Raw genomic sequence first — 21,248 nt, 5'->3', positions numbered from 1 at the left:
GTTGTTTTAAGTTTTATCAGCAATATAATTCTAATTTAAGGAAACATATAATATTAATTGAAAATATATTTTATATAAATTACTTACGGAGATTGTTTCATATTGTGTTTTTACTCGTACTACGCACTCATTGGACACAACTCTCACGTGATGCTTTACCATCGCTGTGATTGGTTTCACGTCACAACAGAGTATAACCGCCGACGGACGAAAAATCTTTGGAAGACTCGTGAGTACTCTTTCATTTTCTGATAAATAGTTATAATTTTAAGCACAATTTCCCTTATTACGGTAACAGTAATCATTCAGTTATAAGTGGATAATAAATTAATTGTATAAAAATGGAAAGTTTCGTGTTAGATGCAAATACCAAACATTCTAAGTACTTGGACATTAAAGGTGACATAACTGTTTTAAATTTTACCATCATAATAGTTCCAATTTAAAGAGGCATCCAATATTAACTGAAAACGTGTGAAATGTACTCCGACATAAAATACGTAGAACCAATTATAAGGTATTCACATCCAACCATATCGTCTACATTCACATAAATGAACATCAAGGCCATACAATGTTAATGAAAGTATTTTAGCAGTAAATTAAATCACATTGTAGGCCTGTAAATACGTTCTAAATTTATGTAATTTATATAGTACTGAAATGGAGAAAATGTGCGAGTTTCAAGATAAATATTTTTGTGTACGTCAAAGAATGGTATAACCTCATTGACTGAATTATAATTCGAAGAGGGATTAACTTGTAGGCTTCTAGCACTGATAGTATTGTTATTTTTAAAACGGACGTCATTTCTTTTTAATTTTACATAGTCCCAGGTTTAAATATCCCCTCATACCAGTTATACTGATTGGAGATTTTTTGGTGGTTTCCCTCAGCTCCTCCAAGTAACTGCTAAGACTGTGTCATCTGTCAGAGATTTTAAAAATTTTACAATTTCTGCCCCTTGTCTCCTTATTAGTTTTATTTTCCAGCTTTCTCCTTTATTTGTGGGGCCACAGATTTCTCTAATCATCCTTCTTTCAAATATTCCAAGTGCCTTTATTTCTTCTGAAGTCATTGTCAAGTTTCTGACCCATAACTTAGAACAGATCTTATTAGGTTTTGAATATTACCAATTTAGTTCTTTGGGACAAAGTATAGACCTGAAAAATTTAGTATTTGCACAATAAGTGGTTTGTTGTCATAATTTTAAAATGAAAGTCTTTCCACATTTTATTTCTATTCTCTATGACTGATCCCAACATGTGAAACTTTCAACAACTTCAATGTAATGAGGGCATTTTCAGGTATTCAGAATTTAATTAATTAATTTGTAGATATAATTTTCTTTCCTTAGTTTCCATTGCAGATAATAATTCTTTAAATCCCAAAATATTCCTTGCAACCAGAACAATGTCATCAACATTAGCACAAGTTTGTTTGGATTTGTAAATGACAGTTCCCTATTATTTTTTCTGGTTTTCCATGATTCCAAAAGCTTGCCTGAAATCAATAAGTCACTTTTCCCACTCATCTCAAGTATTTGGTCATGATTTTTCTAATTTGTCAAAATCAACATCAGTACAACCCTCCTATCTCTTTGGTGTGTGTAATTAGTCTTTAAAGAATAATATATGATAGAATTTTGTATGGCATAATTAACAGGGTAATCCCTCTATAATTATTACATTGAAACTCATCCTCTGTCTTAAAAATTGGGCATATCAAACCCACTGTCCATTCTGATGGTATTTTTTCATGGACCCATATTGTAAATATTAATTTGTATATTCTAACAAATAACACTTGACCTCCATGTTTTAATAATTCAATAGAATAGTAATAGAACCTTCACTTCGAGAATTATTTTTAGTGTATTTACCTTCAACTTGTGGTATAATTTAATAATTCTCAGTTAATTTGGTGCCAAGTAGTTATGGTGTTGCCTAGTGAATTCACTAAACTGTCATTTGTATAGATACAGAAAAAAGAATTTAGGCTGAATTCAATCCTTGACTCTGTCCTGTTTGTGTGTTCCAGTGTACCAAGCATAACCATGGAGGAGTTTGATGCCATCATCAATAGTATCCTGGATGACAAAGGTAAGACCTCTCTCTTCCCAAGAAATTAATTTGAAGTGAGTAAGATTTTGACGCGTTTCCTCAGCTGTCATTTTCACATTTTAACTCTGCTGTCTTATAAATAGCAATTATTAAAAATGTTCTATTATTTGGACTCCTCTTTAGGACATTTTGGATTCTTTGACTAATTTGTGCCTTCAGTACAAAAGCTGATCAAAACCAATTAGTTAGTTGCTTTTGGAAAAAAAATATCAGATAATTCAGAAAAATACTGAAATATAAAAACCTTGTCAAGGTCCTTTATCATAACTGATTATTTATAAAGGTTCCTTGTCCACATACCCTTATAAATGATCTAATAGTGAAACCAGGTACTCATTACCATTAACTTATTCATTCTGAAAAATTGAACTAATGGATTACAATTTTCACTAGTTTCATTATACACAGTGTATGTACTTGCAACGTGGGGTACAAATTTAATAATTCGCAGTTAATTTGATGACAATGTGTTATAGTAGCGCCTTGTGATTTCACAAAACAATGTCTTTTTTTAGATACAGAAAAAAGAATGTAGGCTGAATATAATAATCCTTAAATCTGTTCTGTTTTTTGTGTTACAGAAACAACACTAGCAGACGAATTGGATGCATTTGTAAACTGTGTCTTAGGTGACAAAGGTAAGACCCAAAAAAGTAACTTGAAGTGAGTAAAGATTTTGCCATGTTTCCTCTGCTGTCATTTTCACATTTTAACTCAGCTGTCTTATAAACAGCAATTATTAAAAAAATTCTATTATTTGGGCTCCTCTTTAGGACATTTTGGATTCTTTGACTAATTTGTGCCTTCAGTACAAAAGCTGATCAAAACCAATTAGTTAGTTGCTTTTGGAAAAAAAATATCAGATAATTCAGAAAAATACTGAAATATAAAAACCTTGTCAAGGTCCTTTATCATAACTGATTATTTATAAAGGTTCCTTGTCCACATACCCTTATAAATGATCTAATAGTGAAACCTGGTACTCATTACCATTAACTTATTCATTCTGAAAATTTGAACTAATGGATTACCATTTTCACTAGTTTCGTTATATACAGTGTATGTACTTGCAACGTGCGGTACAAAGTTAATAAATCTCAGTTAATTTGATGACAATGTGTTATAGTAGCGCCTTGTGATATCACAAAACAATGTCTTTTTTTAGATACAGAACAGAGAATGTAGGCTGAATATAATAATCCTTAAATCTGTTCTGTTTTTGTGTTACAGAAACAACATTAGCAGATGAATTGGATGCGTTTGTAAACTGCGTCTTTGGTGACAAAGGTAAGACCCAAAGAAGTAACTTGAAGTGAGTAAAGATTTTGCCATGTTTCCTCTGCTGTCATTTTCACATTTTAACTCTGCTGTCTTATAAACAGCAATTATTAAAAATGTTCTATTATTTGGGCTCCTCTTTAGGACATTTTGGATTCTTTGACTAATTTGTGCCTTCAGTACAAAAGCTGATCAAAACCAATTAGTTAGTTGCTTTTGGAAAAAAATTATCAGATAATTCAGAAAAATACTGAAATATAAAAACCTTGTCAAGGTCCTTTATCATAACTGATTATTTATAAAGGTTCCTTGTCCACATACCCTTATAAATGATCTAATAGTGAAACCTGGTACTCATTACCATTAACTTATTCATTCTGATGACAATTTGCTATAGTAGCGCCTTGTGATATCACAAAACAATGTCTTTTTTCAGATACAGAACATAATGTAGGCTGAATATAATAATCCTTAAATCTGTTCTGTTTTTGTGTTACAGAAACAACATTAGCAGATGAATTGGATGCGTTTGTAAACTGCGTCTTTGGTGACAAAGGTAAGACCCAAAAAAGTAACTTGAAGTGAGTAAAGATTTTGCCATGTTTCCTCTGTTATCATTTTCAGAATTTGGTTTTGCTGTCTTATAAACAGCAATTAATCCAAATATTTTATTAATAAAAGGCCTCATCTTTAGCACATTTTGAATTGTTCGACAAATTTGTGCCTGCAGTATAAAAGTTGATCAAAATCAGTCCGTTGGTTTTCAAGTCATAAAATGACAGCATGAGTCAACCTTGTACTCTATTTATCTCTGCAATTTCTGCTAATGTCTACTTGGCAATTTGTGTTGAACTTACTGCCTGAGAAACACTTTTGATTCTGTAAAATATCCATTATAGTTGCTTAAGATGTCTGTAATTCTTCAGAAAAGGAAAGAGTTTGAAAACAGCCATGTTTTTTTATTCTGATTCTTATTGTTTTAAAACTGTGTTATGTATGGATTCCACTATTCTTTCAGAAAATAAAGATGACAACCTGGCAAAGCAGCCACGAAAACTTGCTGCTTTGCAAAACGAAAAAGTTAAAAGACCGCCAAATGGTTTTATAATTTACTCTAATGAATGGAGAAAGAAACTGGCTGCCCTGTTCCCTGATGAAAACAACAACCAAATCAGCGTGAGGTAGGTTGCAATACAAAATGTACTTCAAGACAATTACTTGTTAATAATTTAATGTGAACGACAAATTATCTTCGAAGCCATTCGAATTTAGCGGACCTATTTTTTGAAGTTTCTAATGTACTTTTGTGGTGACAGATGCCAACATTATTTCGCAAAATCTTTTGCTGCCACAGGTAAATTGAAAAGATAATATGAATATAAATTAGTTACATATTTTCATGATTTTATGTTCCATCCAACATGAATTCTTCTAGGGCTACCAGCCATGTAAGATGGTTTACTGGAGTAAACACCGACATTTCGAAGATGGGGAGGATGAACCTTACAAGGAACAGATTTGTATAATAACTGCAATATCGATCCTAACCATGAGTGCCACTTAATTCATTGTTACATTTGTAGTATGATTGATACGCTACAATAACATTCGATGGTGGAGAGCTGCTTCATTCACTTTTGTGAAAGGCACTAAATATTTTCATTTTTTATGAATTATCTTCACTTGCAGAGGCAGTAATGTTGTAAGAAAAAGTTATGCCACTATCAAGGTTCACTTTTCTAAATCCATATACATCAATAAAGAATTTCCTTACATTTATCCTTAAAATCTTCCTGGATATCTCCATTAGGTACTTTTACAAAAGTGTTGGCAGCATATTTGGAGATATCACATAGCCCTCTTCCAAAAAGCCCAGTCACTCACAAAATTCCAAACATTTTATAGAACCTGAAGGTTCAATACCATGTTCATAAGGGTCTGCCAATGGTCCCTGTCCTGAGCCAGATGAATCCAGTTCAAGCTATTCCAAACTCAACTAGATCTTCTGGTTGTCTTTTTCCATTTGGTTTGCCTACAAAAACCTTGTGTCTTTTAAATGGGGGCTACATGCCCTGCCCATCACTTGTGTAACTTTCTCCAGCCTAGATTAGATCCCATTTGGGACCAAATATTTTCCTCAGTCACTCTGTTCTCAAACGCTCAGTCCATGTTCCTGTCTTAGCATTATAGATCAACCTTTGCACTCATAACTACTGGGCAATATCAAGGTTTTGTATATTTTAATAGTACAATTTTAGATAGGCAAAAAGATCCTACTTTTAGGTTATGTTATGGTCCGACGGTCAGCACTGCATCGACGAGATACATTACTATGATCCGTGGCTTCAAGCAGAATGGCCAACATCTGAAATTCTTATCACAGATAAACCATGCAGGGTGTTAAAGTGTTCGGCAGATGGCGCATCTCTTTACTTTTTCAGTAGCTGTTTCACAACAGGAGGTGTGGTCGTATTTCTACGCAGTTTAGTACTTATACTGATAGCTTCGTCACTGTGTTTCCACACCACTAACACAAGACAACGAATATTAACGGGTTGTATATATCGGAAATGAAAGTAGTCAATTCTTATGTATTTTCGTCTGCTAAATTCGAAAATGAGAATAAAAAAAGCTTACTTCGCGTTTTGAAGATATTTTGTACTTTGTAAAATATCACTAATAAATTCGTCCATATGATATGGAAATGCTTAAAAATTTTCACCTAACTTATAGACATTGTCTTTTGGCCTTCTGTATTTTACCTCAGAGGCATCTCTTACCACCGACCAGCAGTAATAAGCTATCATTGATGCACTCCTTTTCCCCTGATAATTCCTTTCAAGGGTAGAAATATCTTGGTGAAATCGTTCGCCATGTTCATCACTAACCGATCAAAGATTATCAGGGGAAAGTCCAAGTGAGAGTGAAGAAAATGCATTTTAAGAGACATATTGCACCCCATTTTACAGTATGCTTTCAACAATTTGTCTACTAATTCCCTGTAGTTTGGCGCCCTGTTGTTTCCAAGAAAATTACAAACAACTGACTAACAATCAGGTTTCTTATTTGGGGACAGCCGAAAATTCCTCCTTTGATTTCAGCTTCACTTAGTTGGGGAAATTTGTGAAAGAGGTACCTAAAGGCTTCTCTATTTCGGTATTATTTTGCTTTGATCTACCAGTGGTTCACGGACAATATTTTCAGTACCTGCTTCCAAGTTGTCGAAGGGGCCACTGTTTAGTTTCACGATGTATATTCCTTGGACGACTGTCACAGAGGAAGCAACAATATTTTGTGTAACCCTGCCTGAAGGCCTAGTATGATAGCCACCACTTATATTTGTCATAATTAACTCTGTTAATTAATTGTTTAATGTTATCGTGTGTCTCTTTCATATGAACCGCCATTGTGCAATAAAACTGCTTTCAAGCTGAATTTTGAGGAATCTATAAGAAACCGCCACTCATTTGGGTTATGTTCTATAAGCAAGGAATCCATAATACCAACTACGTCAACAAAAAATACGAGATCATCTTGCATTACAATTCAGAAAATTGAGCGAAACAGCTTGATAAGAATATCTTCGAAATGCGAAATGAATGCCATCTTCGTGTTTAGCAGCTCAGAATTAGTAAAAATTGGTCAGTTTCATCTCAGATATATTTTGTCTGTTGAACAGTCTAGAATGAATTTTATGGAACTCCCAATTATCAATATATTATAGATGTTTAGGGGGGGAGGGGGCAGAATTCTATTGATATGATTTTTAACGTTGAGTATGATTTCTTTTCAATTTGGTTTAAAGGGACATTATAATAGCAGCAAATTACGTATTATCATTGTTCACAAGTTAACGTTTATAAACATGTCACCGGTGCGAACTTGTAAAATTATATGTGAGATTTCTCGTGTTCAGAAGGCGCATTTAAAAATTTGTTCTTCTCACAGAGAGGGAGGGGGGAGATATTTCGTGGTGACGCCGATAAACTACGAGCCCTAATAACTGAAAAAATATCGACTCACAAACTCGGCACATTAACTTCTATGCTAATTTGCTTTTCATTGCTGGATTAAAAAGTAAAGCTGTCCCACTATACGCCATGTAGGCGCTTGGGGGAGAGTCGGTTATTATAAACTGAACACATGATACATGTACAGAAGTCTAGCCTACAGTAGAGAAATAGAATTTAGGAATCCACCAGGAACAATTCTTTCACTGTAAGAATGCAAAAAGTCCTAAATTGGTAGAGAATTCATAAGGTGAATCTGAAATTCGATATCTCATTCCCATTTGCAGAAAATGTTCTGATCGTTGAGAACAGGCGAAACATTTCGTGCGCTCTGATATGCCACTGCCTTTGCCTTTACCCAGCTGCAACCTGCCTGTGTTCTTACAAGTTACCTTTTTCTATTTGCAGACTTGGCGGAATGTGGAGGGCGATGAAGGTAGAAGACAAAGAAGAATATTTTGCCCTCGCACGCCAGGCAGATTCACAGCACAAGTTGAAATATCCCGGTAAGTAATTAATTCTCTTTTAATGTCCACAAGCAGCAGAAAGCTTCCAAAAAGTGTACCCGAGAATTCTGAGGTACATCAGCGATTCAGATTTATTTGGAATTGACTGCAGTCTTTATTTCTTAGTGGCATATTTTAAGATTTGAGTCGATCAGAGCTGGAGTGACAGAAGTCAACAAAAGTAGAGAAGGCGTATTTTTGTTATATTTCGAGAAATACGTGGTGACTTCAGTGTCATTAGTTTTTGCTTCGTTTTAATAATCGTAATGGAAATGTTAATTCTGTATTATCAGCAGCTTTCACGGCGATTAAGTAGATGCCAACGTTTCGGAGACAGATTCTTTCTCAATCTTCAGGGCTGTAGTGGCTATGCGGGAAACTGGAGAAATTTATATTATACGACGGAAAAACCGGAGACAGTTTCTAAAAAAACGAGTCATGGCACCAGAACCCAAAATGCATCGATATTAAAATGGGAGTACATTAAACATTTAATTTTGCAATCAGATATGATCAAAATACATTGTATTGTTCCTGTCTTTCTGTGATACGTGATTTATGAATGAAACTGATTTTCCTTCTCTGATGTCAAATCACGCGATCAGAAACATCAGTTTACGGAATGCTGTAATCTGAATTTTATTCTTTCCGTGTTTAGAGTACGTCTACAACCCCGAACAGGCACGAGAACAGAAGCGCCTTCGGGACAAGGCCCGCAAAGCCAAATTACGACGGTCAAGACGCCAGTCGAAGAAGCGACGCCTCAAAACGGCGCAGACCACCAGCGCCCGTCTGCTACCTGCCCCTGAACACCAATGGGGAGGAACCACAGGCACACAAGGATTCTTGGAAACCCCTGAAGTAGCCGACATCCACAACACCACGGCGCAGACCAGCAGCGCCCGTCTGCTACCTGCCCCTGAAAACCAATGGGGAGGAACCACAGGCACACAAGGATTCTTGGAAACCCCTGAAGAAGCCGACATCCACCACACCACGGCGCAGACCAACAGCGCCCGTCTGCTACCTGCCCCTGAAAACCAATGGGGAGGAACCCCTGAAGAAGCCGACATCCACCAGTTCTTTGACGATGAGGTTAGTGTCCACTCTGCTTCGGATTACAAGTATTACGCGGGCCCAACACAGATCCCCACGTTTGAATCAATTATCATTTTGAGTTTAGTTCATTATCAAGAAACATTTTCATCCTGTTCGGATAATACATAAAACTGTGAAAAGGTTTCGTGTTGTGTTTGTTCAAAGAAGCCATATTAGTGTTGAATATCAGATTTACCATTTAAAGGCAAACTGTCATTCTAAAATGACATTAACTATCTCGTAAGCCAGTGACAGTCACCGAATGGCTTCACCCATTTGCCCCTTTAAGTTAACTGTACGCACACTTCCCTTAGGTTGCTGTAGTGTTTCGCCTTGATTCGTAAGCACTGTGATGATAAGGGCGAGATTCAGAGCCATAGTCAACATGATAGGAGTAAGACGAAGACGTAGAGATAAGGAAGGGACATTTCACAATTCAAAAAGGAACAGTTATGAAGAAGTCCATCACAAATTATCACCTTCCCATTTAAAAGAAGTGATAATCAAAGCCCAGTCATGTAACAGTTGAAAGAAACTGTATTAATTAAATACTTTTAAAGTAATATTTTTATGGACCAATTTCAAAACATTAACATTTGTAGTTGTATAATTAATAACACATAATTGTTTACAGAACTGGCTTTGAAACGCTCCTCTTGAGCTTCATTTCAATACGTACTTTCACTTTCGAAGTCCCTGTTGAAAAGATGAACTACAAATTGAAGAACTCAGATTTTGAATCGTTTGGTAGCAATCTCAAAGGACGCAAGGAACATTTATTATCCAACGGAATTATCTGGAATGTAAGATAACTAACCCTGAAAATCTAGAAAAGTAAAACTCAGAAGAAAATATTAAGGCACTGCACAGAGTTTTGAACCCCCCCGAGGAGGTGATTGCCATATTACGTTACTGAGGCCACGATCGTCCCAGGCCGGGAGGTGGTACGGCTTGGGGAGGGTAAAGCGGTGAAAAGTCAAAAGAAACTACGTCGACTAATCAAAGTATATTATTTAATGAAAAATATTTAAATATAGGATAAAAAGAATCAAGACACCTTTCAGGGCTCAAACTCCGGCTGGGTATCCAACCCCAGATGCCCAACTCAATCCCCACAAACCCTGACTTGCCTTCCGACTTTCTCCTCGAGTCGTTCTCTCTCCGGCGGACACACACAGACTGTCCTTCTGCCCTGCTGTCTCATCAGGGTCTCGAAGCCGCCGACTCCAAAGAACTTAGAGAGGGGAGATACGCCACTTCGAGCCATGAGGCATGGCTCAGTTTTGAGCAGATTCACGAAAGTGTTTTATTTCAAATATAAATTATCCAAATTAAACTCTTTTAAAGTTTCTGTATCCACATCTAGAAATCCGTATCACAGAATAGAAGAGTCTGGCACGGTGTGAGGTATAAGCTAGTACTTGCCCAATTATCACGCAGAACTAATTACACGCTCACAGTTAATTATCACCACAGGAAACGCCCACCACGAAATTACTGATTTGCCTTTCATCTAGATGTAGTGCCTGGATAGTGCCACGAAGGCATACTAAGAGTCCGAAGTTCTCTTTATAATTTTTATGTTCTTGCATCTGACCTCCGACTCGCACATTTCATGCAGTTCAAAATCGCACGACATAAAAGTTACGACACCAGGTAAGGTTATGACAGGTAGATGAAACAGACGGTCAAACAGAAGTCACACCTAAAACTGCTAAATCAGGTTTAAGCCTGTCATTTATACAAGAGTCCACGTAACTAGAATAAGTCCAGTGTCTTTCAGCATGAGCTACGTCACAAATTCCTTCAAAACGTGCAACCTTAGAGATTGCCTACCACGAGATATTCGCTGCCTGTGTTTCCATACTTGTTACCCGTTATTCCAGTTTCTGTTCTGATCCAAATGTTTATTTCCTTTCCAGATTCCAGAATTGGACGATTTTCAACGCGCATCGTTCATCGCCGAAGTCATGAAAATACCATTTTAGAACAGTGAAGTACTTAAATAGTTAAATTGTTTTCACTTAAATACTTAAATTGTTGTTAGAACATAACTTAAATAATGTATTAGTTAAATTGTTTTTAGTTGGCGTATTATACATTTAAGGATAAAAATAACAAAACATGTTCATAAACTTTCGCTGCATGTGTTTCCATACTTGTTACTTATAATTCCAGTTCCTGTTCTGATCCAATGTTTATTTCCTTTCCAGATTCCAGGGATGGACGGCATTGAACTTCCGTCATTCACTGAAGAAATCGTGATTCTACCCCTTTAGTTACGTAGACTGTAATTATATAGGTTTAGTTAAATTAGTTAAATAGGTAAATTCCTTTAGTTAAGTAGTTAAGTTGTTTTATTTAAATAGTTAAAGTGTCTTTGGTTAAATTGTTTTTAGTTCACATATTATATATTTAAGAATAAAAATTATAAAATATGTTCGTAAACTTTCGCTGCATGTAATTGCATACTTGTTAGCCGTAATTCCAGTTCTGATCTGATCCAAATGTTTATTTCTTTTGCAGACTCCAGAAATGGACGACGCGGTGTTTGCATCGGCCATTTAAGACATCGTGAATCAACCAAATTAGTATAGTTAGGGCAGTTTCAGTTAAATAGTTAAATTGTTTTTATGTAAGACTTGAGGTTCTCACAGCGGTGAGTATGAAGATTTCCGTCTTCTGGGTTGTTGCGCAACAACCCAGAAGACGGAAATCTTCAAATTGTTTTTAGTTTAGCTGTTTATATTTTATATAAATAGTTCAATTGTTTGTGAAAAAGTTAAAATGTATTAGTTTATTTGTTTATATTTTAGTTAAATATTTTAATTGTTTTAGTAAAAAAGTTAAATAGTGTTTCTAATTAAATTGTTTTAGTTTAATTGTTTTAGTAAAAACGTTAAATTGTATTAGTTAAATAGTGTTTTAATTAAATTGTTTTAGTTTAATTGTTTATATATTAGTTAAATAGTTTGTTTTTTGGTAAAAAGTTAAATTGTATTAGTTAAACAGTGTTTTTAATTAAATTGCTTTTAACTGAATTGTTTTTAGTTTAGTTGTTTATATTTTAGATAAATAGTTCAATTGTTTGTGAAAAAGTTAAATTGTATTAGTTAATTAGTGTTTTATTTAAATTGCTTTTAACTGAATTGATTTAGTTTAGTTGTTTATATTTTAGATAAATAGTTTAATTGTTTTAGTAAGAAAGTTAAATTGTAATAGTTAAACTGTGTTTTAATTAAATTGCTTTTAATTGAATTGTTTTTAGTCTAATTGTTTTAGTAATAAAGTTAAATTTTATTAGTTAAACAGTGTTTAAATTAAATTGTTTTTAGTTTAATTGTTTATATATTAGTTAAATAGTTTAATTGTTTTAGTAAGAAAGTTAAATTGTATTAGTTAAACAGTGTTTTAATTGAATTGTTTTTAGTTTAATTGTTTATATTTTAGATAAATAGTTCAATTGTTTTAGTAAAAAAGTTAAATTGTATTAGTTAAATAGTAAAGTAAAGTTAAGTTTGTCCCACTATACGCCATGTAGGCGTTTGGGGGGAGTGGTGGTATAGCTCCTCTCTTCCTTGACCTCGGCACTAGATGGGGGTGAGTGGTCAGCATCACGCCCAGGCCGGCTTTACCGCCGGGAAAGAACCCCGGTACCTATTGTAGAGGAGGCTGGGTGGGCCCCAGAGCCGGTCTGTACGCAGAGGCTAGAGGAAAAATCCTCTGCCCCCGTCGGGGATCGAACCCCGGTCGTCCAGCCCGTAGCTAGTCACTATACTGACTGAGCTATCCCGGCTCATATTAGTTAAATAGTGTTTAGATTAAATTGTTTTTGGTTTAATTTTTTATATTTTACATAAATAGTTTAATTGTTTTAGTAAAAAAGTTAAATTGTATTAGTTAAATAGTGTTTTAATTAAATTGTTTTAGTTTAATTGTTTATATATTAGTTAAATAGTTTAATTGTTTTAATAATAAAGTTAAATTGTATTAGTTAAACAGTGTTTTAATTAAATTGCTTTTAATTGAATTGTTTTTAGTTTAATTTTTTATATTTTGCATAAATAGTTCAATTGTTTTAGTAAAATGTTAAATTGTATTAGTTAAATAGTGTTTTAATTAAATTGTTTTAGTTTAATTGTTTATATATTAGTTAAATATTTTAATTGTTTTAGTAATAAAGTTAAATTGTATTAGTTAAATAGTGTTTTTAATTAAATTGCCTTTAATTAAATTGTTTTTAGTTTCATTGTTTGTATTTTAGTTAAATAGTTTAATTGTCGTAGTAAAAAAGTTAAATTGTATTAGTTGAATAGTGTTTTTCATTAAATTCCTTTTAATTGAATTATTTTTAATTTAGTTGCGTGGTTTTTTGTTCAATAGTTGAATTGTTTCCATTTAAATATGAATTATATATTTAAGAATATTAAATAAAAATCATGTTTATAAACTTTCGTTTTTGTTATTTTAGCAAAGTAATATTTGAACGTGTCGCCATCCGTGGAATAGAGAATAATGTGCTCCCCATTGGACCCAAGGTACGCGGGTTCAAACCCGGCCGAGGTCGATAAAAATCCGTAGCACAACTTCCTCCGGCGCGGAAGAAAAGCGGGCGGTCCCATGACGTAGATTTACGGCGCGGCGTTAAAGAAACTTACGAGCATGAACGAGATGTTTCTTATGCAAAATTCAGCCATTAGCAATAATATTCTGGTGAAGGGGGACATTTTTAGTTCAGACATTCTCAAGATAACAAATGATCGGTGCTACTCGTACTACATGACTGAAACTTCGGACTCTGAATGCATGTTCTTGTAGGAGTTCAAAATCACGCTAAAAGGCTCAAAATTGTGGCCATTTTTTGCTTACGTACGACATGCTTAATTTTGCCCACTTTTTAACAACACATTCTTTCACAGTTGTCTTATTACCAATCATATTTCGTTCTATGCAGGATTGGAGGTTTTGGCGTTTTCAGACAGCAAGAAGCACGAATCTAGAATTTTGTTTACACGTGTCCTGCTATTTCTTTGGATGTCGAAGGTTTTCCTAGCAGCTTAGATAGGCGTGAAGGCAGAAAACGAGTTGATGGTTAAGAAAAGATTTTGGCTGTGATGGTTGTTTGAAACGCCATATCATGCAAATATTGAATGAGAGAAACATGAATAGAACCCGGTTTTGGTACCGTGTAGCATCACGAACGTCATGTACATTTAGAAATGAGTGTATAAATGTCAGAACACATTTGTTATTAAGTTTTGTGATCCGGAATGCGAAATACACTTCTGGGGAATGTGTAACTCATGCCCGTCGTTCGAGTGTCAGTAGGTATTGACTGTTGAAACTTTGCCGACTGTCCAAATTTGTTCAAAAGTTACAATGAAATACTTACTTAGGATATTTAGACGACCCGTTCTTCAGTGCCTTGAGCATCTGCGGGTCCCAACTTTTCGTTAGCTTTGATTTATTAGACAGTTGGTAGGACTCCTTGGACGAGTGATCGGCCTGTCGCAAGGCCTCTACCTGTACACAGGCCAGCACAACACAGAGAGACGCGGACAAACATGAGTGGGATTCGAACCCACGGTCCCAGTGACCAAGTGGCTCAAGGCCCATGCCTCGGACCACGTGGCCACTTATAAATCAACTGGTACGTCTCGGGTCCACAGAGAAACAATGTTTATAGTCGTATTTTGACTAGATTCAATAAGCACTCGTGTACGGTTAGGTATGACAAGGTTGTCCGTTCATAATTGCTAGTTCAATTTTTGGCGATTTCAGAGCCTGAAATACACGAATCTGGAGTTTCTTTCATAGGGATCAAGCGACTTCGTTGTATGTTGGAGGGTTTTCATAGCAGCTTAACATGGCCTTTGGAATTGTTCCCTCCTTGAGAGCCTTAAGTGCGTCTTCATACTGGCTTAAGGAGTTTGTCTTGATGCTAAGTTTTCATAGTGCAGATGCCTTCACATGCCAGTCGATAAAATTAATTATGTGTTGTGACACAATAATATGGAGAATAAATGCAGATTAATTGCCCGACAACTCCTGCAATTCATAATATACTGGCAGGAGTTTCTTAAGTGTGTGTTCTACTCCTAAAATCAAGCCAAGATAAAGCTCCTATAATCAAATGGTCACAAGTGCCTTGTGAGAGGCTGCAGCAATGAAGCATCAGTTCAGAAGTAATATTTGGACAGGAATAACTCGTGATCACATTAAGAGTTGGTGTTTAAACTCTTAGGGTGTCTTATGTATATTTTCAGAGGAATTACCTCAAATGCTGTCGACTGTACCATTGAATATGTGACTAACCGTGAGGTTTACGAGTGGCGAAGCTCCTGTTCATTTTACCTGCAACATGAAGCAGCTTTTGGACACTCATCACACACGTTGATGGATGATATGAACAAAATTGGCTTTGTGGCCTCTGTGGCACGATTTTACACCTACCAACTCCTACCTGAAGGGCGTAATTTTCTTGGAAAGAGTTTCGGCATTTGATTCAGTGGCTGGGACGACAGTGGAACGTATGACTGGAATTTTTCATTGCACTATTCTCAGGAATTCTTGGTGCAACAGAGGTCATTTATGCACGCAATAGAAGAAGTAGCATTTTCAGAATTTTTTGGGGTGGGGGGGCTCTTTGAAAGTTAAAAGTATGCTTAAGTACAAAAATGACTGTGCGTCTAATAAGCTGTTTTACTTATCTCATTTGATTTACTGATGCTTCCAGTTCTCACTAATGAAGTGGTTGCAACCCTGTGTTTATATTAATTTTCTGGCTTCGTTTAAGAATTGAAAACAATCATTATGTTCGATGCACGCAACTAAGAAGTACCTACTATGTAGCTATTTGTAATTATCTGCATATGTATTATACAAAACATTGATCTATTATTATTTTTCAGAAGAATTACGTAATTGCTTTCTGTTACATTTGCCAATTAATTTGTGTCAAAAATGCGTTTAGTTTTTCCTCGATTCAAATATTTTTACAGTACCATTTTATGTACAAACTTTCACATAAAGTACCCGCCTTCACTTTTATGCAGTGGGGTAACTTGCATGAGGCATCTTTATAGATTACAGACTTTTAAAATACTACCTGTTAATACATCCTCTCAGCCAGTCAAGTTGCATTTGAGAAATCACAATTTCCAGACAAAGAGTGGGAGAAATATGCTTCAACTAGTGCCGACAACTAAAAACCAAAGATGTTTATAACAGGAAGAAACAATCAGTATTCTAATACACAGAGTTAAAAGTCTGTCCCTCTATAACCTTAAAATAACGTTTTGTTCTGTGATGTTTCGTTCGGCACAATGTGAGCTCTGGGAACAAATTGGTAAGCTCAAAACTCTATACAGCATCTGTGCGATTAATCATGCCGAGCTCCTACACGACTCTTGTGTCCCGCATGAAACGAGTTCTTCACTGTGTGTGTGGAACACTGCAGAAATGAAGAATTAGTGTAATTTAGTCATTAACAAGATGTGTATTTATGTAAATGTTTAGATTTTGTATGGATTAATGAGTTTTAACTCCATTTAACACATACAAGATATGAATAGCAAATGGAACGAGCTGGGACGGCTCTGTCAGTATAGAGACCAGGCCTGGCTAGACGACTGGAGTTCGATCCCTGATGGGGCCAGAGGATCAGCCATTAGTCTATTTACAAGGCGACAAGTGTCAGTCGTTTTTGTAGACAGGAGGCACCACGAGTAGGCGACTGACTTCACGCCCCCTTTTACAAACATCCATGCCTTGAGTGGGACTCGAACACACGGTCGCAGCGGCCAGGCGCGCGAGGATCATGCCTCAGACCGCGTGGCCATTGCGGCCGGCACAGTTAAAAATATAGTTTATTATTTATTTAGTGTTCTATCTGACGACATATGAACAGGATCCTTCCTTCCTTTTCTCGGACTGGGACCTGTTCATATACGTTCTTGGCAGATGATCCAGAAGTGGTTTGCCATTGCCTTCTTCTGTGTGTGAATGGAGTAATTGTTGGGATGCCACGGAAAAACCGGGGAAGCCCCCGGAGGAAAACTCCGTGTTGCCTAGACCACGGCCTTGCCCAACACAAGTTATAAATTCGGGCACCGCCGGGAATCGAACCCAAGACCAAAATATAGTAACGTAACTAAAATTCCTACACCGCTTATATCGAAGACCGCCATTGGGCACGATTCTGTAACATTTGCTGTCGACTCATATCTGCACAACCCATCGTAATGTTATTCTGTGTCTTGGTCTACCCTGTAAATATTTTCCAAACTTTAACTAATGAAAGAGATATCACAATGCAATGTTTCCCACTAAATTACCCGGTCATTAATTCGACTTTCATGCAATTGATAGAAAGATTTAAGCTCCCCCCACCTCCCGCATCTAATAACACTGAAGCAGCAACCAGAAGTATTAGTGTTAGTTTTACATCTGTCTTCTCATTAGTGAATGTGGTTACACCGAAGCAGACCCAAGTCTTTTGTAACTCGAGACGTAAGCCACGTGGGTGACGCGTGAAGGCTTTGTCCACCAGAGAACGTGAACGATGGTTTCATCGCCTCAAATTCTCACGGGCTTTAAACAAACTCAGCGTCGGTGATGATGAAATCGAGAAATGTCAAGGTCAGGCGAGTGTGAAGTCGATTATCTTCTGGGATGTTGCTCTGTGATAGACGATTGCTGACGTTTCAGGCGATGACTTGATGATGGAGCTAGCAGATATATCTGAAACGTCGGTGAACGTCGGTCAGACTGAACTGCGCATCATCCGAGAAGACAGCTAACTTCCTACGCCTCGTGTTTGGTATTTGACTAAGAGTAATTTGGTTTTTTGGTTGGAGGCTGATCGTCTCAGTTGAGGTCTTCCTCAGTTGCTGCTTCAGATGCTGGGGTAAAATTTAACGAACCTTTATCAACTGCAGTGCACCGATGAGGAATATGGATGTGTTGATGCAGGGTGACATGGAATAGAAATGGCTTGGAAGAAAAAGGTCGTGGCCTATTTTAAGGCATTTTCTCAGAACGTGAATAGCTGATCTAAGAGCTTATTTACGTACAGCCGTGGCGACTAAATAGGGCACAGTGTGTTTGTGAGATTATCCGTGTTTCCATGGTCTTCTTCAGCTGTTGGCTTCCTGATCTGGTCCATGGCAGGGGTTTCGCTGGAGCGTCGTCGACGAACGGGTGGATGAAATGAGTAGAGTTTTGCCCAAACAGGACTTTACTTTGTTTAAATACGTGTAATTAGTGGGGTATGTGCAGGATCAGTCCCCTAGTAGGGCCCGCGGTCGCTTGTGTCTGTCAGAAATGGGGTCACTTTGGCCTAATTGCCTGTTGGTTCGTAGTTGTTAGTAGTTTTATATTTCAGCGCTGTTGATTAACGCGTTTGCTACCGGGTGTCTCCAAATTAAGCTGCTAATTTTGTCTGGTTACAGTAGATAATAATTTTTCTATTTATTCATAGTCCATTAAACGACGCATTTTCAGTAGCTCAGAGTAGCACAAGAACATTCAATCCATTGGTAAATTCTTGTACGTATATTAGAAGAGGAGTGCAATACGGTTCATCCAGGATATTATACTGCGTGCATAAGAAATAAAAATGAACCTTATGGCATGCCGGCCGAGATTGTTGCACGTGACCGTCGCAGATATGCTTTACAAATTCCAATCTTTCGCGCAGGTGTTAGTATTTTATAAGAACACCTGCATTCCATATTTACACATTTTTTTAGTTACAGAAATACAAATTGTATTACTCCAAGTTATAATTTTTTGACATTCCATCATAAATATTAGAAGTCAATAATTAATATTAAATATTTTTTCTGTAAGAAGGAAATCGATTTAAAACTATTGAAAAGAGGCTTGAGGTATATTTTTAAATTTCATTTGCCCTATTTTAAAAACAACGTCGTGTTTTAAAGACGATTTTTAGGGTCCTGGGCGCTGTTGAGCCCATCGCCCTGGGCGAGAGAAAAATGTTTCCTTCCTTCGAATCCCGGCTGAGATGTTTTCTGTTGTTCGGACAGAGATGAATGGCGCTAAGGCAAATTTTGTTTGTTCCTGGGAAGGGATCTCATTGGCTAAGATCACAAACCCGAAAACTGTCCTGAGATCGAGAAGATGAATTTGTAAGAAACTGTCGTATTTGCCCTTAGTAAATACCGCAGAGTCTGCTGGTCACGTGTAAACTCGAGATTGGGGGTTGACGTGTTTCTTCACTCGTTCGCTTACGGCACGTGAAGGAATAACGTGGCGGGATTGTTCATTTTGACCAATGAGCGAACACAGGAAGGTCGGAACTCTGGGAAAAGTGTCCTGAGTTCGATTTCCTTCAAGGGCGGTTCCTTTAGCCCCGAAACTAAGCGAGACAGAACAACGGAGCCAGGATCAGAGGGTTCCCCCCCCTCTCTCTCTCTCTCACTCCCCCGAAGAGGAGATTACGGAAACGAAGGCCTCGACAGTGGGTTCGATTCCCGACAAGGATGGTTTCTGTTGACGGGAACGCAACCGAGATAGAAGAACGACGAGAGGAAATTGCAGGTTCTAAGGTCACAGACACGGATACAGTCCTCGGTTCGAGTCTTTCTCTTAAGGCGTTGGTTTCTGAGGTAATTTTTACGGGCGTATTAAACGATACACGTTTACTGATTAGGCCTATAAGCTACCAGATGCCTCAAAATTAAGGTGCTGATATTTAGTGGTTATAATAAACCATATTTCTTATTTATTCATAGTTTATTTAACTACTCATTTTCAGTAGCTCAGAGTAGCGCAGGAGCATTCAATCCATTGATAAATCCGAGTACATAAATAATGTTATTATTTCGAGAAACAAAAACCAGCTTCATTTTGCATTCCTGTTGATTTACAAGTATGCTACCGGATGTCTCAAAAGTAAAGTGCTGTTCAATTTGTATGTTTACCCTTATTTAAGAAAAGTTGTTGTGGTAATATAATTTACCGCATTCGACCAGCTGCTGAATAAAGGACGTAGTTTGGTGGATAAAAATGAATAGTGTATGAAAATGTGCTCCATTAATAAGTTTTTGTACACTTGAATGTTTTGGAAACACATGACCACCAACTCCCCACACGTGGTTGCAATTTTGTTACATTGGTGTGTACATCTTGCGGTCGGAGAGATGAAGGCGAATTTGAACAAAGTTGCATTATTTTTGTGTTTATTTTCTGATAGGCTTATATTGATGTGACGGATATTGATATATGTAGGCCTACTCAAAATTGCTTTTTGTGTTTGCAATTATCAGCAGACGTATGTGCACAGAATCCTCTCTCTTTCCGTATATTCTGTATTCTATCTTGAGATGTCAAGTGAAGCAACATGTTAAACACATTTAAAAATGAGAATATAAGGAATGCAGGAATAATTCAGATATGAGAAAGACCTGAAGGTTATAAAACAAATACTTCTACAATGGTCAGTTCTTGAGAAAATTATAATTAACATTGCTGGTTGTGTAAATATTTCTAAAAGGTATGAAGTTGAGGCACGCCTCGGTTTTTTTTAAACTGTAAAGGGAAGGCAAATTTATCCCTGGTGCTTAAATAACCACTTAAAAGTTATGATGGCGAAGTGAATGGTGTTGTTTCCACCTCACGATTGCTCAAAGAATCCATGGTGTTTAATTATAAACGTTAAGACAATAATATAAATAGGCACACATACAACTATTAATTAATAGTTGTTTATGTGCTTATTTATATTCTAATGCACTACACGGTATGCAAAATTTTAAGGTTAAGACAACTGTCCTGTGGAGTTTAGTGAAAAACACTGTTTCTTTGAAATTTCAAATGTCTGGGGTTGAGTTGTGTCTACGAAGTTTCTTCAATATGTCCGGTTAAAGAAAGTTGTTATTTGTTTCTAACTCCGTAACAGGAATGAAAAGAATCCCCGAAATAAAGATGACTGTCTTCTATGTTTTGATCTTATGTTGCTGTCCTTGTGTTGTAATGAAGATGATAGTAACATGCCGATAATTCGCGTAATGAAATGTTAGAAAAGCTTATGCCATTTGTTACTAGCATAATGCCTACAGCTTTAGTGCAGGAGCATTAGACAAATGCTTGCATTTGTTATCAACGTTCATTTCCCCCAAGGCTTACAGGCCTAATCATTGAACGTGTGTAGTTAAATACGATAGTAGAAATTATTCCTAGAACCAAAACATCTCAAAGACTCTAAACCA

At 36.5% G+C, this 21,248-nt stretch overlaps 2 protein-coding genes across 7 annotated transcripts in view; one reads left to right on the top strand and one right to left on the bottom strand.

The window, feature by feature from the left end:
- Window positions 1-5,752, bottom strand: part of LOC110834788 (kelch-like protein 10) — a 66,507-nt gene extending 60,755 nt beyond the window's left edge. For 2 of the 5 annotated variants that reach the window (XM_087357413.1, XM_087357417.1), the window contains exon 1: window positions 5,176-5,672. The gene's annotated coding sequence lies outside the window, so the exon portion shown is untranslated. The other 3 variants (XM_087357412.1, XM_087357418.1, XM_087357407.1) reach the window with 3 other exon arrangements.
- Window positions 138-11,716, top strand: LOC110840043 (uncharacterized). Of its 2 annotated transcripts, none has more exons than XM_087357432.1 (10): window positions 138-229; window positions 2,041-2,102; window positions 2,705-2,761; window positions 3,354-3,410; window positions 3,901-3,957; window positions 4,420-4,582; window positions 7,820-7,917; window positions 8,576-9,012; window positions 10,938-11,012; window positions 11,229-11,713. In XM_087357432.1, exons 2-9 carry the CDS (start codon window positions 2,057-2,059, stop codon window positions 11,001-11,003), a joined length of 981 nt encoding a protein of 326 aa, XP_087213558.1. In that variant the 5' UTR covers window positions 138-229; window positions 2,041-2,056; the 3' UTR covers window positions 11,004-11,012; window positions 11,229-11,713. The 2 variants fall into 2 exon arrangements, with proteins under 2 accessions (XP_087213558.1, XP_087213560.1); XM_087357434.1 differs by lacking the exon at window positions 138-229 and adding an exon at window positions 276-399 and having other exon boundaries at window positions 11,229-11,716.
- Window positions 11,717-21,248: the final 9,532 nt, after the last annotated feature.

The sequence above is a fragment of the Zootermopsis nevadensis genome, unplaced genomic scaffold, assembly GCF_977971745.1.
Source record: "Zootermopsis nevadensis isolate Lab colony 2312 unplaced genomic scaffold, Znev_1.0 Znev_ptg000028l, whole genome shotgun sequence".
In the NCBI taxonomy this organism is placed as follows: domain Eukaryota; kingdom Metazoa; phylum Arthropoda; class Insecta; order Blattodea; family Termopsidae; genus Zootermopsis; species Zootermopsis nevadensis.
Note: the sequence above shows the minus strand (reverse complement) of the source record. Positions and strands in the feature narration are given on the sequence as shown.